The sequence below is a fragment of the Chiloscyllium plagiosum genome, unplaced genomic scaffold (assembly GCF_037043375.1).
Source record: "Chiloscyllium plagiosum isolate Xiang-an unplaced genomic scaffold, Cpla_swu_hap1 HiC_scaffold_24, whole genome shotgun sequence".
Taxonomy (NCBI): domain Eukaryota; kingdom Metazoa; phylum Chordata; class Chondrichthyes; order Orectolobiformes; family Hemiscylliidae; genus Chiloscyllium; species Chiloscyllium plagiosum.
Window position 1 is genome coordinate 29,346,065 of NW_028270162.1, and position 24,259 is coordinate 29,370,323.

General features: G+C 39.0%; 1 protein-coding gene across 5 annotated transcripts in view; it reads right to left on the bottom strand.

The window, feature by feature from the left end:
- The window catches only part of sh2b3 (SH2B adaptor protein 3), a 193,847-nt gene that overhangs the window by 72,679 nt on the left and 96,909 nt on the right, over positions 1–24,259 (bottom strand). For all 5 annotated transcript variants that reach the window (XM_088000013.1, XM_088000010.1, XM_088000012.1 and 2 more), the window contains exon 3: positions 546–647. In XM_088000013.1, the coding sequence (XP_087856139.1) occupies positions 546–647 (102 nt within the window). The remainder of the gene's footprint in view (positions 1–545; positions 648–24,259) is intronic.

Sequence of the window (24,259 nt, forward strand, 5' to 3'; positions counted from 1 at the left end):
TACCCCAAAGCTAGTCTCCCACATTGTACCCCTTACAAACCCGAAGTCAGGCAAAAACTATGTTGCTTCATGTCTCAACCTGTACCAAGTCCCATTCTCTATTAGCCCTGAGCTTACTGACAACCTACACTGATCTAGATTATAAAATTCTCATTTCTGTTTTCAAATCCCTACATGACCTTGCACCCCTGCAGCCTCACTATTAATAATTGACTGTGTTGTTGGTGCACCTTCAGCTTCCACGATGTTAACCCATCCAGATTGATGGTCTTGCCTTCATTTGCCACTGTTCCAATTCTGGCATGGCCTTCTCTCCTCTCACCCCTCCCACCACCCCCCTACCCAAACTGCCTAACTTCCTCCTTTCAGACACTCTTTACGACTTACCTCTTTGACTAAGGTTTTGAGCACTTGACCCAATATCTCCTAATTTGGTGGCAAATCACATTTTGTTTAATAATGCGCCTGTGAAGTACCTTGGGACGTTTTGTTTAGGATACTCTATAAATAAGTTGTTGTAGTAGTAGTTATCAACTGTTATTTACCTTTAGTACAAAAGTGTTTATGTTGTCTGGCATCTCCAGTTGAGTACACTTCCTTATCTCTGTAATTGCAGAACAAGGAGTACTGTGCTTCGGTTTTGAGCACTGAAAAAGATGTATAAACAGAAAAAAGTTAGAATAAATTGGTGACAAGATTCATTCTTCTGTGAATGTAATCCATCTCCAGCATCTCATCAGTAGTGTCTTCATGTGACCAGTCTACAATGAAGGTTTTAATGAACAATGCCTTCTTTCTGCGCACTCTAGCATAGGTCTCACTTCTCACAATGTAGTCACAATATCAGTGCAGTGTTAGTATTCAGATAAACATTTGTGGAGTCTTTAATAATCCGTGGCTCTATACAGATTTTAAATCAGGCTTTTAATTCACTTGTGAAAACAATTTACATAATGCACTGGGAGAACAAGAGCCAGAATGTGCAGCTGACCGGAAATTGCTCTCTGCTTACTAATGGGAAACCCATCACGACAGATTTTGGCAGCACCAATTTGGCAAAGCAGAATGTGAATAACTCGAAACTAGAATCTAATAGAAAATTAACTGCTGCACCGAAGCACAGGTTTCACAATGGCAAGTACTGTGCTTAGTAACACATTACTGATCCTCAAGGCAGGAAGTCAAGTTTGTTGATAATATCCTATTATTAGGACACAATGTTGCAGGATTAGACTGTTGGCTAGGTCAGCGGCGTTAATTTACAATCACAATGCCACAAAATTCCATCTGCAATGTAAATGGATGCCACATTTCAGTAGCAGCAGGCATAGAAAATGGCGCACAGCATTAATCAAAAATAGTAATTTCCTGATGAATGTTTCTGGATGACCAAGTGACAGGCTTTTGCAGGCAGTGTATGTGTTCAGTTTTCCTATAGCTAAAAAGTGTGTGCCTTTGCTTCCAGAGATAGTGTTTATATTATTGCTACAGCACTTCAGCTAGTGGAAATGCAGCTGAAAAACCCTTCAGTAACCATCAGTAGTGCTCTTTGTGCCTGAGATTGGTGCTGCTAAAGAAAAATGTCGCTATAGGCAGCAGTAAGCCAAATGCAGCAGTAAGCCAAATGCAGCAGTAAGCCAAATGCAGCATTAAACATAAGATCACCATTGAAACAATTCAGACTCTGCAAGACTGGATGAATAATCCCAATGATTAGTGTGACAACAGGTGTACTGTAAGTAAGTTATGTCTTTCCATTTTACTCAGTGTCTTTTCATCACAAACCTGTTCAAAATTTACAAAATCTAACCATTCTGCATCATGCAGTTCTGCACAATATATATTTGATGCCCTGAAAATAGCAATTCTTACTGCATCCATACATTTTTGATCGTATAGTGAACAATATATGAAATAGGAACTTCAGGAAACAACATTTTTCAAGGTCCTTATTTCTTAGCCTTTAAGAAATATTTAGTCACTGGAACAAAACCTTAGCACTTGTACAGAACAGAGCACAGCACAAACTGCTCTCCAAGTCTTTCTGTGAACCAGTAGCTCTCTGTAATTCTCATTCTATCACAGGGTAACTACATTTAATATCAGGCACTTCTCATAGTACCATAGTTCAGCACAATTTTTGTAAGATAGTTAAGAACACCAAACAAATAAAGCTACTATAACTATGAAGCTATTCCGAGCAACATGTTATAATGATTAAAATCTATTTTAAAACCCCTGTGTGGTCAATTTTCAAATATCTTAGGGAAGAAGGAAAGATTCCAACAATCTGACTGTTAATGCTTTGCATCTGGACCATCTTTATTCACTACATTAATTCTCCCACCCTCACAAGTGTACTTACATGTACATACTCTATAACATAGTCCATCATATTATCATAATCCCAACTGCTGGAGAAGGTTTAAGCCAGCCTAAATATCTAAGAAATATCCCATATCACAAAATTCATGATGTAAAATTTCTGAATGAAATCGGTTTCTTAAAGAGCTATTTCAGATATTGATAAATCTTAATAGATTTCTTAACAGAAATTAGGTACAACCATATTCAACATCAAACAATTGCTTAAAAGAGCAAACAAACTAAAGGAGGAACATACTTTGAGTTTATATATGGCTATTCAAGTCCTCAACATATTCTAATGTACTCTATAGCTAATAAACAACAAACCAGCTTGTTAAATGTAATCACATCCACCTTAAATATTTATTACCTCTAACCTCGGTGCACTATGGTTGCAGTATGTACCATCTACAAGATGTATTGCAGCAACTTACCAAGCCTTCTTTGGCAGCTCCATCTAAACCAATGACCTTTACCACTGAGCAGAACAAGAGCAGTAGCTCCAACAGACTTCAAGAAGTTCAACACCATTCAATACAAAGCAGCCCACTTGATAATAGTCCATTCTGCAACATAAGTATTCACATTCTCCAGGCTATACTGGCACCAGCAAAACATGCTATTGACAAGAAGCGCTGAATCAACTTATCCAATCCTTCTTTGAAAGCATCTTGAGCCCTGGTACATTGCATGGGCTGCGAGCCCCAGAACACCAAGAGCAGTGGGACCTGGTACAGCATGTGTGCTGCAAACCCCAGAGCAGTGCACCTGAGGAGGAGACCGGCACAGGAGAAGCAGTCCTGGCACTTACCATGGAGCAGCTGAGTGCCGGTATGGAGAAGTCTGGGGCTTCGCGGAGAGCAGGATGGCTCTGGGGTTTGGTGTGGGCAGTCAGACCACATACCAGACCCTGCACTGAGCTGCTAGACTGCAATGTCTATTGAAATGTCCTACCTTACTGCAATGTCAACCTTTTAATGATATCCTATTTTTAAACTTATTTTTCAACTCAAAGTAATGCAACTACTTATATTTCTCTGCTGTATCAAAGATTTGTACTCAGGTAATTGTACTTAAGATGTAGCCATAAGAAGGAAGACACTGTAAAAGCTTTCCACTGTACTTCTACAATGGAGTACACGTGACAATAAAAGGATATTTATTCTATTCTAAATCTGAGAACCAACCACCTAGAAGGATTTTATGTCCTATGTTCTATATCCTATAAAGCAGTTCTGTAAATTGAATTATTGCTATTTTGTAGCATATACAAAAACTAATTTTTTAGCTAACTGATCCAAACAGCAAGAGATGAATAAGCATTTAAATAAGCTTTGGTTAAGTCTTAAATTGTAGTCTGGGATCTTTGTGTATAGTTAGAAGGGTCAGCTGAGCTATGGTTGAATGTCAATTTGAAATTTGACACTTCCCAAAACTGGAGCACTTTAATCATGTTGTGTTCCACCTTTCATTATCTGTTACATTCTATTTACGAACAAGCCTCCCTTCCATACTATTTGAATAATTACTCTAGTAAAGGGTACATCAGTTACATCAGGAAGTGCTCTCTCTCTCTCACACACACACACATATTTAAAATGGCTTCCTCTGGAAGGGATTGGTGGCATTTAATTGGAGGAGACTGGTAGATAGTGAACATAACTCCTCCTCACCTCAGTCTGGATTAAGTTTGGGGTGAGAAGTTACATAGATGTTTTTCCAAACCCACATCCAATGAAGATGCCCTTATATGGACAACTACTGCTGACTAAGGGGCCTCAAATCACTGCCACTGAATTCAAGCACAGGTTCCACGTAGCAGCCCAAAAATCAAATTCAGAGTTTCCATCTGACTCCTGGGTGGAACAGAGTGCCTCATTCCAACAGACAGCGCCTTGCTCCACAACACTGCCTTCAATGCACAATCATCAACCTCTGATTGCCAGCAGCTTTCTACTGTGGGATTTCCCCAAAGACTCTGGCCAGATGTCCAGCTGACAGGTGAAACTCACATTGCCTTCATTAATTACTGCCTTGTCTCTGCAGGGTCACCTTTCAGAGCTCCCAGAGAGGGCTTGGGGTCAATTAATACATAAGGAAGTCAATGCACTCCCTGCTTATTTAATAACCCCATATTTACCTCACAAGCTTGAATTAATCATACTGCTGAAGAACGTCCTTGTCCTGATAAAGCACAAAGTAGAAAAATAATGTGCAAAATAATGATCTATCCCACTGTGTATTATCACAGGCATGATTATCTGTAACATAGCCATACATAAGAAACTGTGTTGGTTTTGCACAGTTCTAAAGAGATTTTCTTTTGACTCCTAACTACCTTATATCAAAGCACTAACGCTAGTAAGGCATCAATAACATGGAGTCATAAAAGAAAACATTTATTGGAGTCTCGACTGTGGTCTCTCTGGCCAGAAGTGTGTGATATTAACAACATATTAATAACAGGAGTGTTATTAAATATAATTTGATATCAAAAAATGATATTAAGGCAAATATAATCTGGTACCAAACAAGTTATATTGGGACAGATGACCAACAGCTTTGTCAAAGTAAGGATTAAGAAGCTTTGTAAAGGATAGAAAGGCAGAAAGAGTCTCGGGAGAAAATTCCAGAGCTTATGGATGAGGTAGCTGAAGACACCCAAAAAACAAACCAATTATAGAGTGACCCCTGAAATTAATGTCAAATTTCTTGCTCGGCTAATGTTTTCAATGGAAAAAGATAGTGGCGACTGTGTCACAAAATTAAAATGTTTTTCTTCTTCAACTCAATGTGTTCATAGCAAAATCACAGAGCGGGTGTAGCAGCTAAGAATCTGTACTACAGGCTTCCATCTATCTAAATATTGCATCACAATAACGACCTTGGAAAAAGTCTCCTTTGCCCCTTTCTATTGGCATTGTCCTTTCCAAAACATCATCAATTACTCATTTTTTTAAATGGGCTATGCATCTTTGACGATGGATATTTGGCTTTAGAATTTAAACCGAAGTAACCCAGGTAAACAAAACATTTCTCGAACACATTATCATCAGGAGATTTAATGCCAATTAATCGATTCTCATAATTATTTATTCTTTATGGGGTTTAAATAATTTAGCAAAAACTACCTGTTTTATTTACTTAAATTCAAACATTTGGATGATTGATATTTTTCACTAAATTCTAACATCCAAAGAACACTGCACAAAAACTAATGCTACATTTATCATAACAGAACTTTAAAATATTTCTGGCAGCAAATTTCATTGAGATATTGTGATCCATCATACTCATTTATTCAAAGTACTCAAGCCCAATTGCATTATGATGTCTGAATGTCACATTCCATTCTTATTAAGAGATTTCAGGATTTATACTAATGTTTTGGCAACCACATTCTACAAATCTTTCTGCTTATAGCTAAGCCCAAAGGTAGATGGTGACAGTTTCTATTACACGAATACAGGATTTTCAAATGTGGTTTGGAGATCATGTTCAATTATTCCATCAGTATATGTCAACTTCAATCAGAGGACAGCACTTTATCAGAGTCAAAACATTGTGGATGTGGAGCCCCCAGTTAAAAATTGAGAATACAATTTAGGGTCACACTTCAGTGCAGTAATAGGAGATTACTCAGTATTAGAGGCGCTGCTCTACAGAAACACTTTAAATCAAAAACCCATTAGACTAAAAAAAAATTGCAGTTTCCTAATCAGCATTCTTCCCTTAACCAACACTCTGAGAATAAATGATCTAGTCATTTAGGTCATTGCTGTTTGACAGGCCTTGTGGCATGCAAAAGGGCCAATTCATTTCAGTTTTACATTGTATATGCAGCACTTGCATTCTGAAAGATGTTTACTCAAAATTCCTTATTCTTTTCACATTTTTGTGAAAAATCAAATATCAGCATATCTAGAGAAGTCTAAACTGGTCCGTACATTAGCAATGACCATAAATGACTTCCAATCATTGATACAAGAACATTCCCTAAAGACATTATTGGAAAATATTGAGAAAGAGTAAACATTAACTCCAACTTTCCTACAAAATGTTGCAATTGTTTCATCCATTATTAATATTCACTATAAACCAATACATCTGAATATAGCGATTAATGGCTATCCAGAGGGAGTGAGGCAAGATATGGTTTCAGTCAGAATGTTGTCACATCATCTAATAGATGTTGCATCATAACAAAATATAAAAATTTATTTTATGCGTTTCCAAATTTATTGATCTACATATTCCCTGTCTATGACCTTACTGCTAGCTTTACACAGACACTACCTTTATCCACATTACAGGTTATACCCATGCCTGCAGCAAAAGGCAGTATTTTGAAATTGCTCTGTAGTTCTTTTTGGTTCCTTGTCAAGAAGGTTACGAAATAAATTACGGTACAGATTGTAGCAAGGTCAGAATGACGTTTTGACAATAGTGTGGTGTTGAAGACTAAGCAGTTTTTTTTCTGAACAATGACAATAAGTTAAGGTCTTGTTGGTCTTCTGAAATCTAAAAAGCAGGCTTTCTTCTTTTTTGAAGAAAAAAACAAAATTCTAATCAGTTGTGAAATATGAAATTGTTATTAATTGTCAAGCTTTTATAAAGAGCATTCCTTTGGTTACTCCACCCACCAATTACCAGAAAATACTGCCATTTGGAACTGACTGGAACGTCACAGGATTGTTAGTGCAGGAGGAAGCCATTCAGCCCATCGTAAATGCCCCACTTTGTGAATGACTATTTCACTTAGAGCCCTTCCTTTGCCTTCTCTCTTATATGGTGCGTTTCCTTTTCAGATGATAGTCAAATTCCCTTTTGAATGTTTCAAATGAACCTACCACAGGACAATACATTCCAGACCTTAATCACTCACAACACGGAAAAGGTTTTTCTCATGTTACTTCTGTTTATTTTGCTAATTACTTTAAATCAGTGCCCTAACATCCGTAATCATTCCACAAATGGGAACTGTTTTGCCCTAGCTACTCTGTCCATAATCCTTATGATTTTGAATACCTCCGTCAAATTTCCTTCCAAGAAAAGTAGTTTCAACTTCTCCAATTTATCTTTATAATTGAAGTTTCTCATCCTTGGAGATCTTTTCTGTCTCTCTCCAATGCCTTCATATTTTTCTTTCAGTGCAGTGTCCAGAAAGGGATACAACATACCACTAGAGGTCAAACAGGGATCTTGCTCAAGTTCACCACACCCTCATTTGGATGGTTTCTTGGGGGTGAGAAGGGTGGGGTGGACATAAAATACCATTCCAAACATATTGCCCAAAGTCTGAGTGAATCACACCTGCTAATGGCCTTTTCTTTTAAACAATGTTATAATTAAATCTATCACGAACAGATTATCTGCTGCTTCTGGGAGAAGTAGTTTTGACACACAAACACAATAAAATAATTGCCAACTAACAAATACAATATGAATTCCGATGCAATTGTGTAAAAATCCAATGTACAAGTTCACTGTGGATTCCAGAATGTTGAAAAGTTTTAAAAAGTTACAAAACATTCCAAGCTGGGGTGTGCCCGGAAACAAAGCAAAATAAACATTTGTTGCTTTTCAATATTTGTAACCACCCTGGCATAACTCAGTCTGTCAGGGTCCATGGACAGTGAAATGTTTTTCAAGCTTGAAATTATTTTGCAATATAAATGATGGTGGGACTATCAACATTCACTGTCATTACTCTTCTAGAACTGACAGCTATTTCTAGCACTCGTACAGACCAGAAATTGTTGTCAACGGTGTTATATTTTTTCACAGAGTGCAGTGATGAGGTCCCTTCCCAAATGTATTCAACTAAAAACCAATGAATTGACATTTTTTTGATATATTCATTAATGAGATGGGGGAATTGCTGGTAAAACCAGAATTTATTGCCCAAACTTAATGTCCTCAAGAAGATGATAGTACGCCACCTTCTTGAACTGCTATAGTTAGCCAATATGGTGTAAGTGCATCCACAATAGATAGGGAGTTCTAAGTCAAGATGATGTGTTAACTGTCGGGGAACATGCAGGTCGTGCTACTCACATGTACCTTGTCCTTCTAAGTGTAGAGGTCAGGAATTTGAAAGGTGCTGTCAAAGGAGCTTCATGCACATAGTAGGCACTACAGCAATTTGCACTGAATGTTTAAGATGTGGAGAGACTGCCAGTAAAGCAAGCTCCTTTGTTCTAGATGGCATTGAGTTTCTTGAAGGTTATTACAGCTAACCCATGCATACAAGTGGAGAATACTACATCACACTACAGACCTTTGTAGATGGTCGTCATGGTTTTGGGAGTCAAGGAGGAAGCAAGTACTATTCTTGCACCACTGAAAATTTATAAAAAATTACAAGTGATTGAATAGGTGTATTCGAACTTTTAACATTGTACCAATTTCATATTTACTATTCACTGACTCTGAAAGCATAGTTTTATATTTTGGTGAATGCCAAATAGCTCAATTTTGATAACAAACCTAGATTTTTACTATAATTTCCAGAGTTTTGTCCAGCTGTGAAACACTGTTAACCTTGTTGAAAACTGCTCGAATTGAATTAGATTGCCTCCTGATTTCTCAAAGCCTGTTCACCATCAACAAGGCACAAGTCAGGAGCGTGATGCAATATTCCCAACTTGTCTGAATGGGTGTAGGTCAAAAAACATTCAAGAAACTTGATACCATTCAGGATAAAGCAGCTCATTTAGTTGATACCCTATCTAATATTTCAACCTTCACTCTCTCCATCACCAGCAGAGTGTCAGCAGCCATTAGAATGATTATAATAATTCCCTAAAAGGTCCTTAAACAGCACCTTCAAAAGTCGAAAAGAGTGGCACAGCAGGTCAGGCAACGTTCGAGGAGCAGGAGAGTTGACATTTCGAGCATAAGCCCTTCATCAGGAATGCCTGAGATGTCGACTCTCCTGCTCCTTGGATGCTGTCGAGTGTGGTGCTGGAAAAGCACAGCAGGCCAGGCAACATCTAAGGTGCAGGAGAATCAATGTTTCAGGCAGAAGCCCTATATCAGGAATGCGGGCTACATCAGGAATGCTTTTTGGATGCTGTCTGACCTGTTGTGCTTTTCCAGTGCCACCCCTTTTGACTCTGACTCTCCAACATCTGCAGTCCTCACTTTCTCTTAGCACCTTTGAAATCCTGTCAACTCTACCATCTAAAAAGGACAAGAGTAGAAAATACTTAGGAACACCACCAATTGCAAATTCCTCTCCAAAGCCACTTCTCATCCTGTTTTGGAAAAATATCACCATTATTTCATTGTCATTGGAACAAAATCTGGAACTCGCTCCCTAACAGTACTGCAAGTATACATGCACCACTTGGACTGTTGTGGTCCTTGAAGGCAGCTAACCACCACCTTATCAAGCGTAATTAGTGTGAGCAATAAATGCAGTATTGCAGGTTGCTGTGGTACTGTCCTAATCTTTGAGCCAAAAGGCCTGGGTTCAAGTTGAATGTGCTCCAGTGGTGTGTAATAACATCTCTGAGCAGGTGAATTAGAAAATAGATATATATCAATATTGGCTGCTCTTGTGGTGCAGTGGTAGTGTCCCTACCTTTGGGCCAGGAGGCCTGAGTTCAAGTTCCATTTACTCCAGAGGTGTGTAATAACATCTCTGAACAGGGTGATTAAAAAAAATCTCCAAAACCATTTCTTTTCCAAGAAACCACAAAGGCCTTGTATTTTGCACAATATTTGTTGACAAGGTTCAGAAAATGAATGCATTAGAATTACTGCAATATCACATCAACACTGTATAATCAACACACTAAAGATCAGAGAGCTTCATCAAGTATGGAGTACGGAATGGTTCAAAAGTAAAAGATTATTCCAATGAAAATATAATTTGAACTGTTCAATTGAACTAAGTGACCCCACAAACCAAAATAAAACTAACGTAAACATCAACATTTGCCAGGTCATTACCTTTAACATGAACTGTATCAGCAGTAGTCAGAAGAGTACATTTTCTCATCAATAGATTGCCTAAGTGCACAGGGCATCTAAGTTCAAGTTACTCAGTATCAAAACCATTACAGACCATATTAGGAACATAAGAATTAGGACCAGGAGTAGGCAATTTAGCCCCTGAAGCCCACTCCACCATTTAACATGATCATGGCTGGACCTTATCTTGGTCTGAACTCCACTCCCCTGCCTGCTCCCCATAGCTCGTTTTCCTGCTTTTCATCCGAAACATATCTTTTTCTTGAAACTGTTGACTGATTCTGCATCCACAGCACTCTGCGGCAGTGAATTCCAGATTCACAACCCTCTGAGAAAAGTAGTTTCTCCTCATCTCAGTTTTGACTTTACCTCCTCTGACTGTATATCTATGACCTCTTATTCGAGAATATCGTGGGAGGTCATCTGTTCAAGGTCTGCCTTTTCAGTTCCCTAGCATTTTATACGTCAGTCAGATTCCCCCATCATTCTTCTGAACTCCAGCAAGTGCAAGCCCAAATAATGATTGAAAACAAACAGTTATAAATATAATGTCTACTCATCATCCAATATTTAATAAGTCAATTATAGTAGGGCTTGGTTTTTAACCGTTTTAAATATTCTCTAATAATTTTACTACATAAACATGCTTAGCTTTACAAAATAGGATATCCAAAGCCAATTATTTATTTTTCATATGTGAACCTAACCAGGAAATGCTGACCAGCCATTCAATTACTGAAGGCATTAAAGCTGACCTCAATCCTACCCACATCTGAAGTCCATGTCTAAAAGAGACAGCTCACTAGTTAGCAACTAAGGGTCAAGGCTCTGTTGATCATTTAATCTCCAGCCAAAGGATGCCAAGGGTAACTAACTCATCACAGAGCAGGAATCAAATATCTTGGTGAGAAATGGAGGCGATGAGAGTCTCCAATAAAGGGCCACCTCTGAGAAGGCTCACACAGTATTAATGTGCCAAGCAGGCAGCTGATAGGACACCAGCAGGCATATTCTCAGGATCAAGGGCAGCTAGGTCTGTTGCCATGTGGCAAGGAACACGATGAGCAAACCTGTGACAGATATGTGTGATTTCCTGGGTTGGGTTTGGGGGGGTGTTCATGTATATGCATGGGTGGTCTCCTCATTCAAATTAAACTCTCAATGCAAGGTGAGGGACCCAGCTTTGGAATGAGGGGAGGTGTAACTGACAGCCAATCCCTGCCCTCACTAATGACTATCTCCTCCTCCTCTGTGACCCCTACCTTAAGAAATTCCTCCTGCATCACTCACCTGAATCCAGAGCTCCAAAGAAAATCTGAGTCTCTGGTGGATATCTTGCCTACAACAGCCACTGCCTTCCCAGTGGAGCTATTAAGCAAAAGAGCACTGGCCTCTGTTTGGCTGCAAGGGGAGATTGAGGGTAGGAGGCTGCAAGGAGAGGGAATGGAGGTTGTGAAGGAATGAGGCCATTTTTAAACCTGTAAACAAAGGAATTTTAAGCTAAATGGGATAAATAAAGCTTTAAATCACTGAGCTAATTAACATGGAATCTCTAGTTTAAAGCTGCATAAGTACAGAACATATTAAGTTTTTACTTGGGAAAAAATGTAGTGGATCATATTGTAACAAACATTGTAAATTGTTACATTTAAATTGTAGATTGAGATCCAAGATACATGAAGTCACAGAGTAACTACCTGTTTAAAGCATTCCAACTCTGCACATACATAATAGAAATACACTAGAAGTGACCTCACCAGTGGAAAGTATGTTAAATGTGATTGCCTTTCGTGTATAGAGGTATGTGTTAGTTATTTTGTTAATTTATGCCTATTGTCTTGCCCTGATCTAAGTATTGTGGTGTCTAAGAAAATATAGCTATTATTATTGTGTATTGTGGATTTAAGTTTCATCATGAGTTGATAATTACTTAGGGTATTAATGAATTATTCTAATTCCGTTTCCATGTGACTTCAAATACCCCATAAGTCAAAAGGCATTATTACTTTATAAAAGTGTTAGTGAGAATGAAAGGTGGTCCCCAATCATATCTCAAGAGGAATCCTTGGAATGAAATGATTATTTTGACCTTTGTTAGAATTGGGAAGTTAACAAGGGTTGAAAATGTGTTGCTGGAAAAGCGCAGCACGTCAGGCAGCATCCAAGGAACAGGAGAATCGATGTTTCGGGCATGAGCCCTTCTTCAAGAATGAGGAAAGTGTGTCCAGCAGGTTAAGATAAAAGGTAGGGAGGAGGGACTTGGGGGAGGGGCGTCGGAAATGCGATAGGTGGAGAGAGGTCAAGGTGAGGGTGATAGGCCGGAGTGGGGTGGGGGCGGAGAGGTCAGGAAGATGATTGCAGGTTAGGAAGGCGGTGCTGAGTTCGAGGGATTTGACTGAGACAAGGTGGGAGGAGGGGAAATGAGGAAACTGGAGAAATCTGAGTTCATCCCTTGTGGTTGGAGGGTTCCCAGACAGAAGATGAGGCGCTCTTCCTCCAACCGTCGTGTTGCCATGGAGTAGCGATGCAGGAGTCCAAGGACCTGCATGTCCTTGGTGGAGTGGGAGGGGGAGTTAAAGTGTTGGGCTACGGGGTGGTTGGCCCGTACAAAGATAACAAGGGTGCCAACCTCCACTATCCTGACCAATTAAATGCTCTCCCCATCTCTAAACTTACCACAGGGGAAGAGATTAAAATATCCTCTGTTATCTTCTTGATGTACATAGTCCCATCATACATCAGCTTTACCAACTCTGATTTCAGGGAACCCGAAAGGGGATAAATTACAAACTAACAGCAGAACATGCTATTGAAAGACAACATCGGCATACTAAGAAACTGTATTGACCTCAACCACTTATTGCATTAATACCACATCCAGGATGGCCATTGTAGCAATAGTCAGCTTCTTCATGGAATGGAACATAATCAAAGTTGAAGAATCACAAATCCAGGTAAAACCATTAGCTCAACACAAAGGAAATAAACTTGAGCAGAACACTATTTCAGTGGTCTGAGAAAACACCATGCCACACAGAATTACAAGTTACTAATTTCTCTAAAGTAAATCAAATGTAGGAAAAGTACAGTAACTATTTCCACATTAGTTTTAATCAGGTATCACTTTCTAACATTCTATAAGTGAAAGATAATGTGCGTCAAATCATAAAAACAATTGATAGCTTTTTGATCTTTGCTGTTCTTTGTTTTACCACATAAACTCATACAGCTTTTCAATGACACATACAGATTTCATTTCTTGCTTTATTTGTGTGGGGATTATAAAGGCTAAACAGTACAAACAGCACTTTAGTATTTGATACAGGAAACATGCCAAAGCTTGTAATGATATTTTGTAGAATGTTATAGCACAGAACAAAATAATTTGGTCCATTGTGTCTTTCAAAGAGCTGTTTTAATTTAGACCTAACCTCTGGTTTCTTGGTTAATTGGTTCCCTTTATGTATATGATTATTTTCATGCCGTCATTTGTTCTTCATTTCCACACTTCAGTGCCCTAACCTTCTTTCCTTTTCTTCTCTGACCATTCATTCAGTCACAAAGTTCTAGCAAGGCAGTTTTTCTATGGCCACCAATCATCATCTTATGATAGAGGCACTGATAGACAGCTGGAGTGGTTCATGGAATAAATCTCCTGCATCCAAGTTAGAAGACCCCAGGCTCAAGTACCGCTCCAACATGATCATAGTAAATGGCCTACTCTTTGTCCTTTGTACGTTTCCAAGTTGGCCACCACCTGTTACTGGCAAGTTGGGAGTGCGTTGGTGCCAGTTCCCATCTCAGTTAAATGGAGAGGGCCATCAGCAAAAGCACTTAGCTGAAATCTAAATCCAAAATGATGATTTGGACGTGGGAATGATCAAATAGCATTGAGGCAACATCTTATAAAAAGGAAAAGATGAAAGTGAAAGCAAAATGGGGTACCAATAATAGTGAAGAATGTATTCAGGACCATGCATTGTTTTAAATTCAAACACCTTATAAAATCATGGTCAACCTTGTAAAATCCTGGCCAAAGTTTTCTAATTTAGGATCGGTGGTATTAGCTGAATTCTGAGAGATTCTAACAAGAAAAGTGCAATTTAACAATGTTGTCTCTCTAAGACTCCAATTTCCCATCGTGTCTGACTCAACTGATGTCTAAACTGGCTTCTGGTTCTTTAATTGCAAACTTGCCAATTTTGGATATTGATAAGCCAATTTGCAAGTTCATGTCCCTCCCCTTTCAACCATACAGCTGTGTTATTTTGCAAATAAATGGCAGATTTGATTGTAAGAAATGTAAATCAAGCGCTCTAGCTTAATGAGAGAATGATATCAATTTAATACCTTTTCTGAAGCAAGGTTTTATATTAAGTATAATTAACCACAGAAAGGCATAATTTTAGCCCCTTGTCTATTTTCTTGGCACTTTCCAAGATAGAGGACAGAGCTTCCACTTAAGGTTAGATTGTTTGTCAAGTTCATAGCTACAAGCTTGACTCAGGTGAGTCAATTAATGCAACAATGACATGATTCTGTATTTGAAAGCTGCCTCCTGCATAGGGAACTGCTCAATTTCACCATAATGCTGTCAGCAAACTTATAGATCACACCGTGCACAGATAGCTGCCCCTAACTGAAGTGCTGTTGTATTAATATATTTTCATAGTGGATGTGATTAAAAATACACCAACTTTTTACCAACTGAGGAACAGCATCTTCTTTGGTACTTAGTTTGACAGCATTAAATTGGTCATCCTAAACAAAGCTTTCATAAACCTGCTATCCAAACAAGGAAAGATGATTAGATCAAAAGGAGCTCAAAAGCTCCCTCTCACAGTAAGGCTATTGGAGATTTAGTAAGAGGAATGTACTATATGTTTCACTTGTAGCAATATTTTAGGAAACAAGGCCTTCGATGTCAGTACTAAACTGAACTACAACTACCTGGGGTAACTGTTCTGCTCAAAGTGCAAAACAGGTAGGAGTGAGCCAGGAACCAGTTCCACACTCTGCCCAATTTATTTGCCCCACTGAAGTCAACACAATAGAAAATCAGTTGGGCTGTAAAACTGGCTGCTGTTTCGTATTGCTAATGGTGCAGCCGATGTCAATTTTATATCCTAGTTTCTTGAACTCAGATCAATGGACTGATTCAAGTTTTGATCCAATCAGTTCATTTAAAATTTTAACCTTTTTATCTTAATCAAGTTGTTTTTCCAACAATCAAAACTCACATGAAGGAGTTATTTCTTGGGCTGAGGGCAATGGGTTCACCAGCGTCTCTGACTTTGTTTTTGGCAGGAGTAGGTATCCCAAACATTTTGATCTTTTATGCATCTTGGAATAATAGAATGAGCAAAGAAAATGAATGCACCATCTGAATTCATTCTGCAGCAATTTCAGCTATCAATTCTAACTCAGACTAACTGCATATTTGTTCACGAGCCAGTCTGTTTTTAATACTGGCATTAACACACAATGGCCAAAATTGGGTAGAACATCAACAATTCAGACTCTCTCCTCTACTATACTTTGATATTATATATGTCATAATCTGATTTGCATTGCAAGCATTATTACCATGCTTTGACTCTTCAGAATGAGTTTAACAGTTCCCACTGTTACAAAATAAAACATTTTCAGTGCGCACAAAAAAAATATTTCAACAGACTACAGACATAGTATGTCTGACACAAGTGTCTGGCTGTATGACAAAGCACTGTTTTGACAATGCACAGAATCCAAACCATGTGGAAGTAGTAGTATTTACACACTGTATTTGAATTCCAGCAGCAGAGTGATGGGTGACTACAGTTGCACAAGAATTATGGTTTACTGCTGAAAAATTTAATTCTATAATATTTAATTGGTGCTCCTCCACTTAAAGGTACTACAGAATTTATAACTTGCTTTATGACTGAGTGAGTAAAACTACTTGAATAAAATTGATCTAATCAGAAGAATAAACTTGCAAGTGTGCAGGTAATTAGATTTTTTGTTTGGATGAGGAGTAGGTAGCACAGTTGTTTATCTTCAAGCAATGACCCCTTCTCGATATGTTTTTTGGCACATATTTAATTTTCTGCCATCTATTTCATAAAAGTTACACAAAATGGCTATTGAGTAAATCCAATCATTACCAACTGAGAAAGCAGGCGAATAGCTTGCCTTGCCCACATTTTTACTAATCCTGCTTTATATGCATTCACAGCAAGCGTTCAGCAGTCACCTAGCTTTACTTAGCTTCTGATTTTTCTCTTTTATTCACTGTGTAAGATTTAACCTTGAGTTCTGCATTTGACTTGTAAACCCTGTTGAGAATAAAAACGTCTATGCGGAGAAGCAGTGGTAGCAGTGGTTCTTCCAAATTCTCCATGCAGAAGCATTTGGAAGAATAGAACTCATGCTACATCAAGCTGATCAGCTTGCTGCATTCAAAACAGCACAGTGTTTTTTGTGAAGAGCTGTATTGCTGTATTTGGCATTTTGTTTCCCCTCATTAATAAAGTACCCTTTGTTAGCAGGGAGAGCACTGGAATTGGAAACAAAAAAAAAGACTTGGAAATAAAGAACTTGTTGGTAGTGTGGGGGAGGACAGGAATAGATATATAATAAAGCTTTCTAGTTCAAATAATGTCAATCATATATATTGACAGGCTTGGACCACAATCTCTCATATGAACATAGTGAATGTAGAGGCAAATGACAGGATGAGGAGGAAGGAAACTGTAGAAATTCAATTAGAATACAAAGTTCCTGTAATACAAAGCTCTTGAGATGAAATAGAGAGAATAATTGGCCTATGTTAGCTTGTAAAAATCCAAATACAACAACATCCTGGGAATCACACTGCCCAGGAACTGAACTGGACCAGCTACATAAAGCTAATTTGGTTCAAGTACATTGCCCTTGCCAGGGCAAATTATATGCAAGGTATCCGGTGGTAAATAACCCATTCCCCAACTCCCAACTCTCTTTATTAACCAACAAAGGGTAAGTCAGAAGAATGACAACTTTCTTTTCACATGCTGAATGGTGCAGATTCTGCAACACTCAGGAAATCTCTATACCATCCACAGCCAGAGAGTCTTTTTATTGGAATGTCCTCATTAGCTTAAACACCTATTTCCTCCATCACTGGTATACCTTGGTAACATTTGGCAACTAGTAGAAGCAAGTCACCAAGGCATCCTGGACAACATCTCAAACTCTTAATCTCCACCTTAAAAACAGCAGATGAGTTTGGAGAGGGCCTTTGAGGGGTTGTGGTTATCTAATTGATGATTAATACTTTTTAGAATGTAACTTTTACAATTAGAAATTGAAATTTTAACTGTTAAAAAAATGGGGATTTCTGGTTAAGAAATTGATACATCTAAAATGAGTGCACTTTAAGTAAATTTGGACAGCTAACTTACATTTATCTTACAAGGTCACAGTTGTTAGTAAAAAAAACTATGAGTGACTCATCTCTGGAACTCTCCATGAATTCAGGGAATCTGCAGAGGGGGAAATTATATGTATACAATTTATCAATTATTCATTTGGGTTACAGAATCAAAGAGTTGTGCTGAAGGTAAAAATAATTCACACTGCTGTCAAGGTAGTGATTCAGGATGAAGTTTTGGTTCTTTTGTTCAAATTCTGTCTGTTTACTAACAGAAACAAGCAATTCAGTTTGGGGTACAGACAGAGCCAATTGTATTTTTTCTATTCATTCACAGGGTGTGTGTGTCACTGGTTAGGCCAGCACTTATTGCCCAACGCTAATGCCTCAAAGAGCAGTTAAGAGTCAACTACATTGGGGAAGGTCTGGAGTCACATGTAGGCCAGGTTTCCTTCCCTGAAGTACATCAGTAAACCAGATGGTGTTTTTTCCTGACAATTGACAATGGTATCATGGTCATCACTAAACTCTTAATTCCACCATCTTCCATGGCGGGATCCAAACCTGCATCCCCAGATTATGATCAGGATATCTGGATTAATAGTCTAGCAACAATACTACTAAGCCATTGCCTCTCAGTATCTTTGCTGTTGTGTAGAATATATCTCATCTGATTGAGTACTTCACAGGAGATGATCGTCAGTTAGTCCTGCTCTTCAAGCAGAGAAAGTACTAATCTGCACAGAATATGGGGGAGACTATTTTCTTCAAAAAAAGTTCAGAAGAAACCCTAGGTCAGAAGACAATTGTAACACTAAGGAAAAGCAGAAAAAGTACAGCTGACATATGTCTTTATAAGCTACAGTCTTAAAGTGCTGTCTTGGGTTAAAGTATTGTTTAGAAAGAGAACTTTTGTTCCAAAACGTGAAATTGTGTGGTATATTTCTGTTAGTTAATTATTGGGTGTTGGAATTTCCCTTTTAATTGTTAATAGTCCCCAATAGAATAGCGGGGTCGGGGGGAGGGGAGCCAGAGAGACATGTGAAATCAAAGTTTGGACATTGAATCCAGTGGCTAGAAGTAAGTGGGGAAGCAGCAGAGAGATTGATCAGATGGTCTTGACCTTTATTCGAAAACCGCCCACTAGTTTACTGCACCTACTTCTGGAAGAAAGAAGGTTGTGGGGGAGGATGGTTTTTGAACTTGATTCATGGTGGTGAACAAAAGCCAAGTGATACCTTTGTTTTCCTGGATGATATTTGAATGGCGGGCAGTTTTACTGACAAAGGGCATCAACTGATAGTGCTTTCAATGTTCATGTGTAATAGTGAATGATTCAACCAGTTTCTCCCCCAAGACATTAAAGTCTAAGGGAGTAGAGAGGGATATATCAGGGAGAGTTGTCATAGTAGGAAAAATTAATAGTTTTAGTGGGCAGGAGCAGCAAAGGTGGTGGAGGTGGTGCACTCAAATGAAGCAATATCTATCAAGGTTGCATTGATGAATAAAAAGGTCGAAAGTAGCTAGTTAGGATTGTCAGAATGCAGAGTTAAGTGACTTGGGGAAAAAAAAGTTATTTCTCCCCAACTGTCAGACAAAGAAAGAAGTGGGCTTGAAAGGTGGAAAGGAATACTGTTTGAGAGGGAAAAAAGAAATCAAATGTAACTTGCCCTTATCTGTGATAGTGAGATTGCATGAGATAATGAGTTGGAAATAGTGGCTACACATGTGGGGGAGATTAAGATGAAGAGACACAGTTAAAAATGAAAAAGAAGAAAAAATAACTCAGATAAGGAAGAACCAAAAGAGTTTAGATGGAGGCTCAAAATCACCAAGAATGAGAAGTTTATTATTGCAGAGGTAGATGGAAGAAAATAGAAAAGATATTTCAGTGAGAAATTTGAAATGATATTTGGATGGGTGGCACAGAACATTTTGATGGGTGAAGAGTGGAGTAAGGGGAAATACTCAAAGGTAGAAGTTGCTTAAGGAACAGGAGACAGAGCATGGTGCAATTTCGAGGTCCAGGCTATAGTACTATCACGATGATTTAAGTAGAGTGTTATGACACGGATAAGCTCTCCTGCTTAATTTATACCAGCAACACAGAAAAGATTTATCCCATGCAGTAATCTGTGAAAATTTGAAAGGCCAAGAGCTAGTTAAAGTAAAAGTAACTAAGTATAACAGAGAATAATTAAATAACAACTATTTACAACTCCTTCCTCTAACCTATCTTTTACCTTCTCCTTCCATAATACTAGTCCGATAAAACACTCAATTAAGATTTACAAAACAAAACTTCTTATCTCAAAACCAGGCAGCTTTCAGTTTTCTCTGAATTCCTGTTTCCTTTTCTTCTTCTTCTTGGAGATTCCACCTCACAGGTTACTGATTGATAAAGTAACCTTTAAAAGAGATATTTTTCAGGCAGTCTTATATGTTGGTAGCTTGGCAGTTCTCCTCTCAACTGTTCAATTTTCCCTGGTTTTATACCCATAAAGCATTGAATTGTGTCATTGGCTCCTAAGATTGTCAATATATTAAATTCTATCTGGATTGGAATTTGGTATTTTTCGGGGTATAATTTAAACTGATTGGCCTAATTCAAATCTGTTTTGTTGTTTCTAGGCAACCCAGCTAATCTAGCTTTCAACCCACTGTTACATTGTCACCTTATTGAGACACTTGGTGCTGTCACGTATTTCTTCTAGTTTCTAACTCTTAAAAGATACAGTACACCCACATCTTCATAACAACAGCAAGTGGTGACAGGTAGAGTCAGGGAGAAGCTTCAACAAGTGGGAAGGCATCGTCTGTTCTCAGTCACATCACTTTCTCAGCAAAATATTTACATGATTGTCTACAAGATCAGGAATAGCAAGTGCTTTGATAGAAAGCGAATACATCTTTTAGACGTACAGAAGGGGCAGTAATAGCTGATCTCAGAATTTAAGGGTCAGATCTGTGAGCAAAAAGAGATGGAACGAAGGTCAGCAAGGTTCATTCCTGGCAAGCACGTGGCTCGGAAGTGTGGGAGAAACAGGATGGGGCAAAGAGGGTTGCTGCCTTTTAGGAAATAACAATAACTGTCCCCTCAATGGGCCTGAGGCATTCCAGGAGAAGTGAAGTGGGAAGCTAAATAAATATTAAAAACAATTTGACATATCTCCATTATTAGGTGAAACAGGTCTCAAATATAATCTGACAGTGCAGTGAGATTCTAAAAATGAAATTTTGTAGAAACATGGAATTGCTGACCATTATTGCAAAATTCTATCATTAAAGACTTTACAGGGAGAAATATTACAAGCAGGCTCCACTGGTAGCTATAGTTTTAGTACCCTATGCTGGTATCTAAGATTATAGCATACAACTAAGTTAACCGAAAACTGTCACCTGCCCCAAGACAATTTTGCAATGTCTTTGAGTTCTCAGCAAAGACAAGAGTCAACTTTATATGTAATGCTCCTAGCTACCCTTGTTGTGGCACTCGTCAATCTACCAAAAACACTTCAGGCTATTCTCCTGAAGTGCGCTAACATTGTCAGGAATGTGGAGCAGTGAGATAATCTGTGCTGACATGCCCAAATTGAGAAATGTTTGAACAGGTATCCATACAGATCAGTACAACTTCTGTTGCCAAACACAGAGACAATATCTGGTTGATTCTGTATTTATTTTTGTGTAATTTTAAGAGGCTATTAAGTTTTTAAACTCTGTTTACAGTTCAATTTATAAAACGATATACTGCTTGGACAGGGACAAGGCCATTACTGAGCCAAGTCAGGAAAAGCACACCAACAAGAGCTTTTCTTTTTGCATTGGCAATAAGTCAGCTGTGTGCTGATAGTGTGTATAGGGAAAATGAAACTATTGATTCAGATTGGGAGCTGTTAGCAAATATTAAGTATCCTCAGGCAAGTTCATTCAAATTAAATTACAAAGCATTGCTTTGGAGTATAGACTATGGAACTTTTCTCACATTTTATAAAGAACAATTGTTCAGGGTCCAATTTTCCATTTCAAAGAGTCAGCATCATGGGACTCAAACTGGTAAGGCATCAAAAAAGATCCAGGTGCACACTGGTTTTGCGGTGCACATTCTGATCAAAGCACAAGTGCTATACTAACTGAAAGCATCAGCTCCCCCCAGCCCTTACCCTGGAAAAATGGATTGAGAAACAGACTGTAGCTTGGGGTTCGTGAATAGTTTGCATTTTTGTTAACAATCGAAGAAATTTGATAACAATATAAGGAAACAATGTTGCTTTTACTGATACAGGAGCCCGGATTTTCGTAGTCACATAAATTCCGCTGAGCTTCCAAAATGGAGGATGGGACCCAAATGCAGAAATTACAGCCACGTTCCCAAAAGATCCACATTTTGCCAGGATTGGAGGGACAGGATGCTTTAAATAAGGGAAACCCTAACTCAGCAGGGCCCTTTGAATTTAGTGCTGTGTTCAAACCCCTGATTTGGCTGTTGCAACTGCCTTAGCTTCAGTGTGAGAATTTACCTATCAAAAGGGTAAACATAATTGCTCTTGAAGGACAAATAAAATTTATAATTTCACATCATGACATCCTTTAAAAACAGAAGAAAAAAAATCTAGTTGTAGTTTCCTTGAGATTTAAACTGGTAGTATCAATAGTTATTCATTTTCCTGAAGCTATTTTCCTGAAGGACTCTGAAGATTTAGCTAGCTTCCAAAAGTTTATAATCTATGATTTTATTGTCTTGTACATTTTACAGTTAAAAAAAAGTAAAATACAGTGAAAGTCCTTTCCACTGTCACCAAGATCTATTACAATTTTGAATAGTTTTAAGAATTAAAAAAAAATATTTCATTTAAAGTAATTCATTTAAAGGAAGTCCATCAGTCCTGAGCGAGCCCATCATGAGCTATACCTGTGCCACCATCCCTCCTCTATCACCTCGTTGCTGGACCGACTCTCCTTCGCCCACCTGCACTGGACCCACCAATGTCAGAGTCCCATCTCCCGCTGCTGGGCCCACCTCTATGATATCACTGTGATGCCCTCTCACCACCACTTTGCCACTACCATGCCAGACTCAACTAACAAAATCACCAATCTTCAGGCGCCATCTATCGCCCCTGGGTCTACCTCGCCAATGTCGCCTCCGCCAATAGAGCAGCTGCCAATTCCAATGTCAGGTCCAGTGCTTGTCCATGAAAAGTAAATAGAGGCTCACTCGCTGCCACCATGAGCTCCATGCTGGGCTCACGAGTCCACACTGAGATTTCTCGCCGCCACCAATACTGAATAAAAGGACGTAAGTAAGTAATTAGAAAGTGAGGACTGCAGATGCTGGAGATCAGAGTCAAGAATGTGGTGTTGGAAAAGCACAGCAGGTCAGGCAGCATCCGAGGGCCAGGAGACTTGGCGTTTCAGGCACAAGCCCTTCATCAGGAATGAGGAGCTCAAACAAGCTAGAACAAGCAGAGTTGTTATCTTTGGTTTGTTGCCCATGGCACTTGCTAGTGAAGCGAGCTACAGGGAGAGCTTGGAGCTGAACATGTGGCTACAGGGATGGTGCAGGAGGGAGGGTTTTGGGTTCTTGGATAATTGGAGCTATTTCAGGGGAAGGTGAGACTTCCATAAACAGGATGGTCTTCACCTGAACCAGACGGATACAAAAAAGTTCTTCATGCCGGGGTGGGGGTGGGGGTTGAGGGTTAAACTAATGCAGCAGGGATGGGAACGTGAATTGTACTTCCAGTGTATAGGAGTTTGAGGGTAGTCAGGGATAGATTTACAAGGTCGCGAGAGGGCACCAGCAATCAGGATGTTGGTTTGAAATGTGTGTACGTCAATGCCAGCAGCATCTGGAATAAGACCATTAGACATAAGAGCAGAAGGAAGGCCATTCAGCCCATCGAGTCCACTCCGCCATTCAATCATGGCTGATGGGCATTTCAACTCCACTTACCCGCATTCTCCCCGTAGCCCTTAATTCCTTGTGACATCAAGAATTTATCAATTTCTGCCTTGAAGACATTTAGCGTCCCAGCCTCCACTGCACTCTGTGGCAATGAATTCCACAGGCCCACCACTCTCTAGCTGAAGAAATGTCTCCGCATTTCTGTTCTGAATTTACCCCCTCTAATTCTAAGGCTGTGTCCACGGGTCCTAGTCTCCTCGCCTAACGGAAACAATTTCCTAGCGTCCACCCTCTCCAAGCCATGTATTATCTTGTAAGTTTCTATTAGATCTCCGCTTAATCTTCTAAACTCCAAAGATTACAATCCCAGGATCCTCAGCCGTTCCTCATATGTTAGACCTACCATTCCAGGGATCATCCGTGTGAATCTCCGCTGGACACGCTCCAGTGCCAGTATGTCCTTCCTGAGGTGTGGGGACCAAAACTGGACACAGTACTCCAAATGGGGCCTAACCAGAACTTTATAAAGTCTCAGTAGCACAACAGTGCTTTTATATTCCAACCCTCATGAGATAATTGACAACATTGCATTCGCTTTCTTAATCACGGAC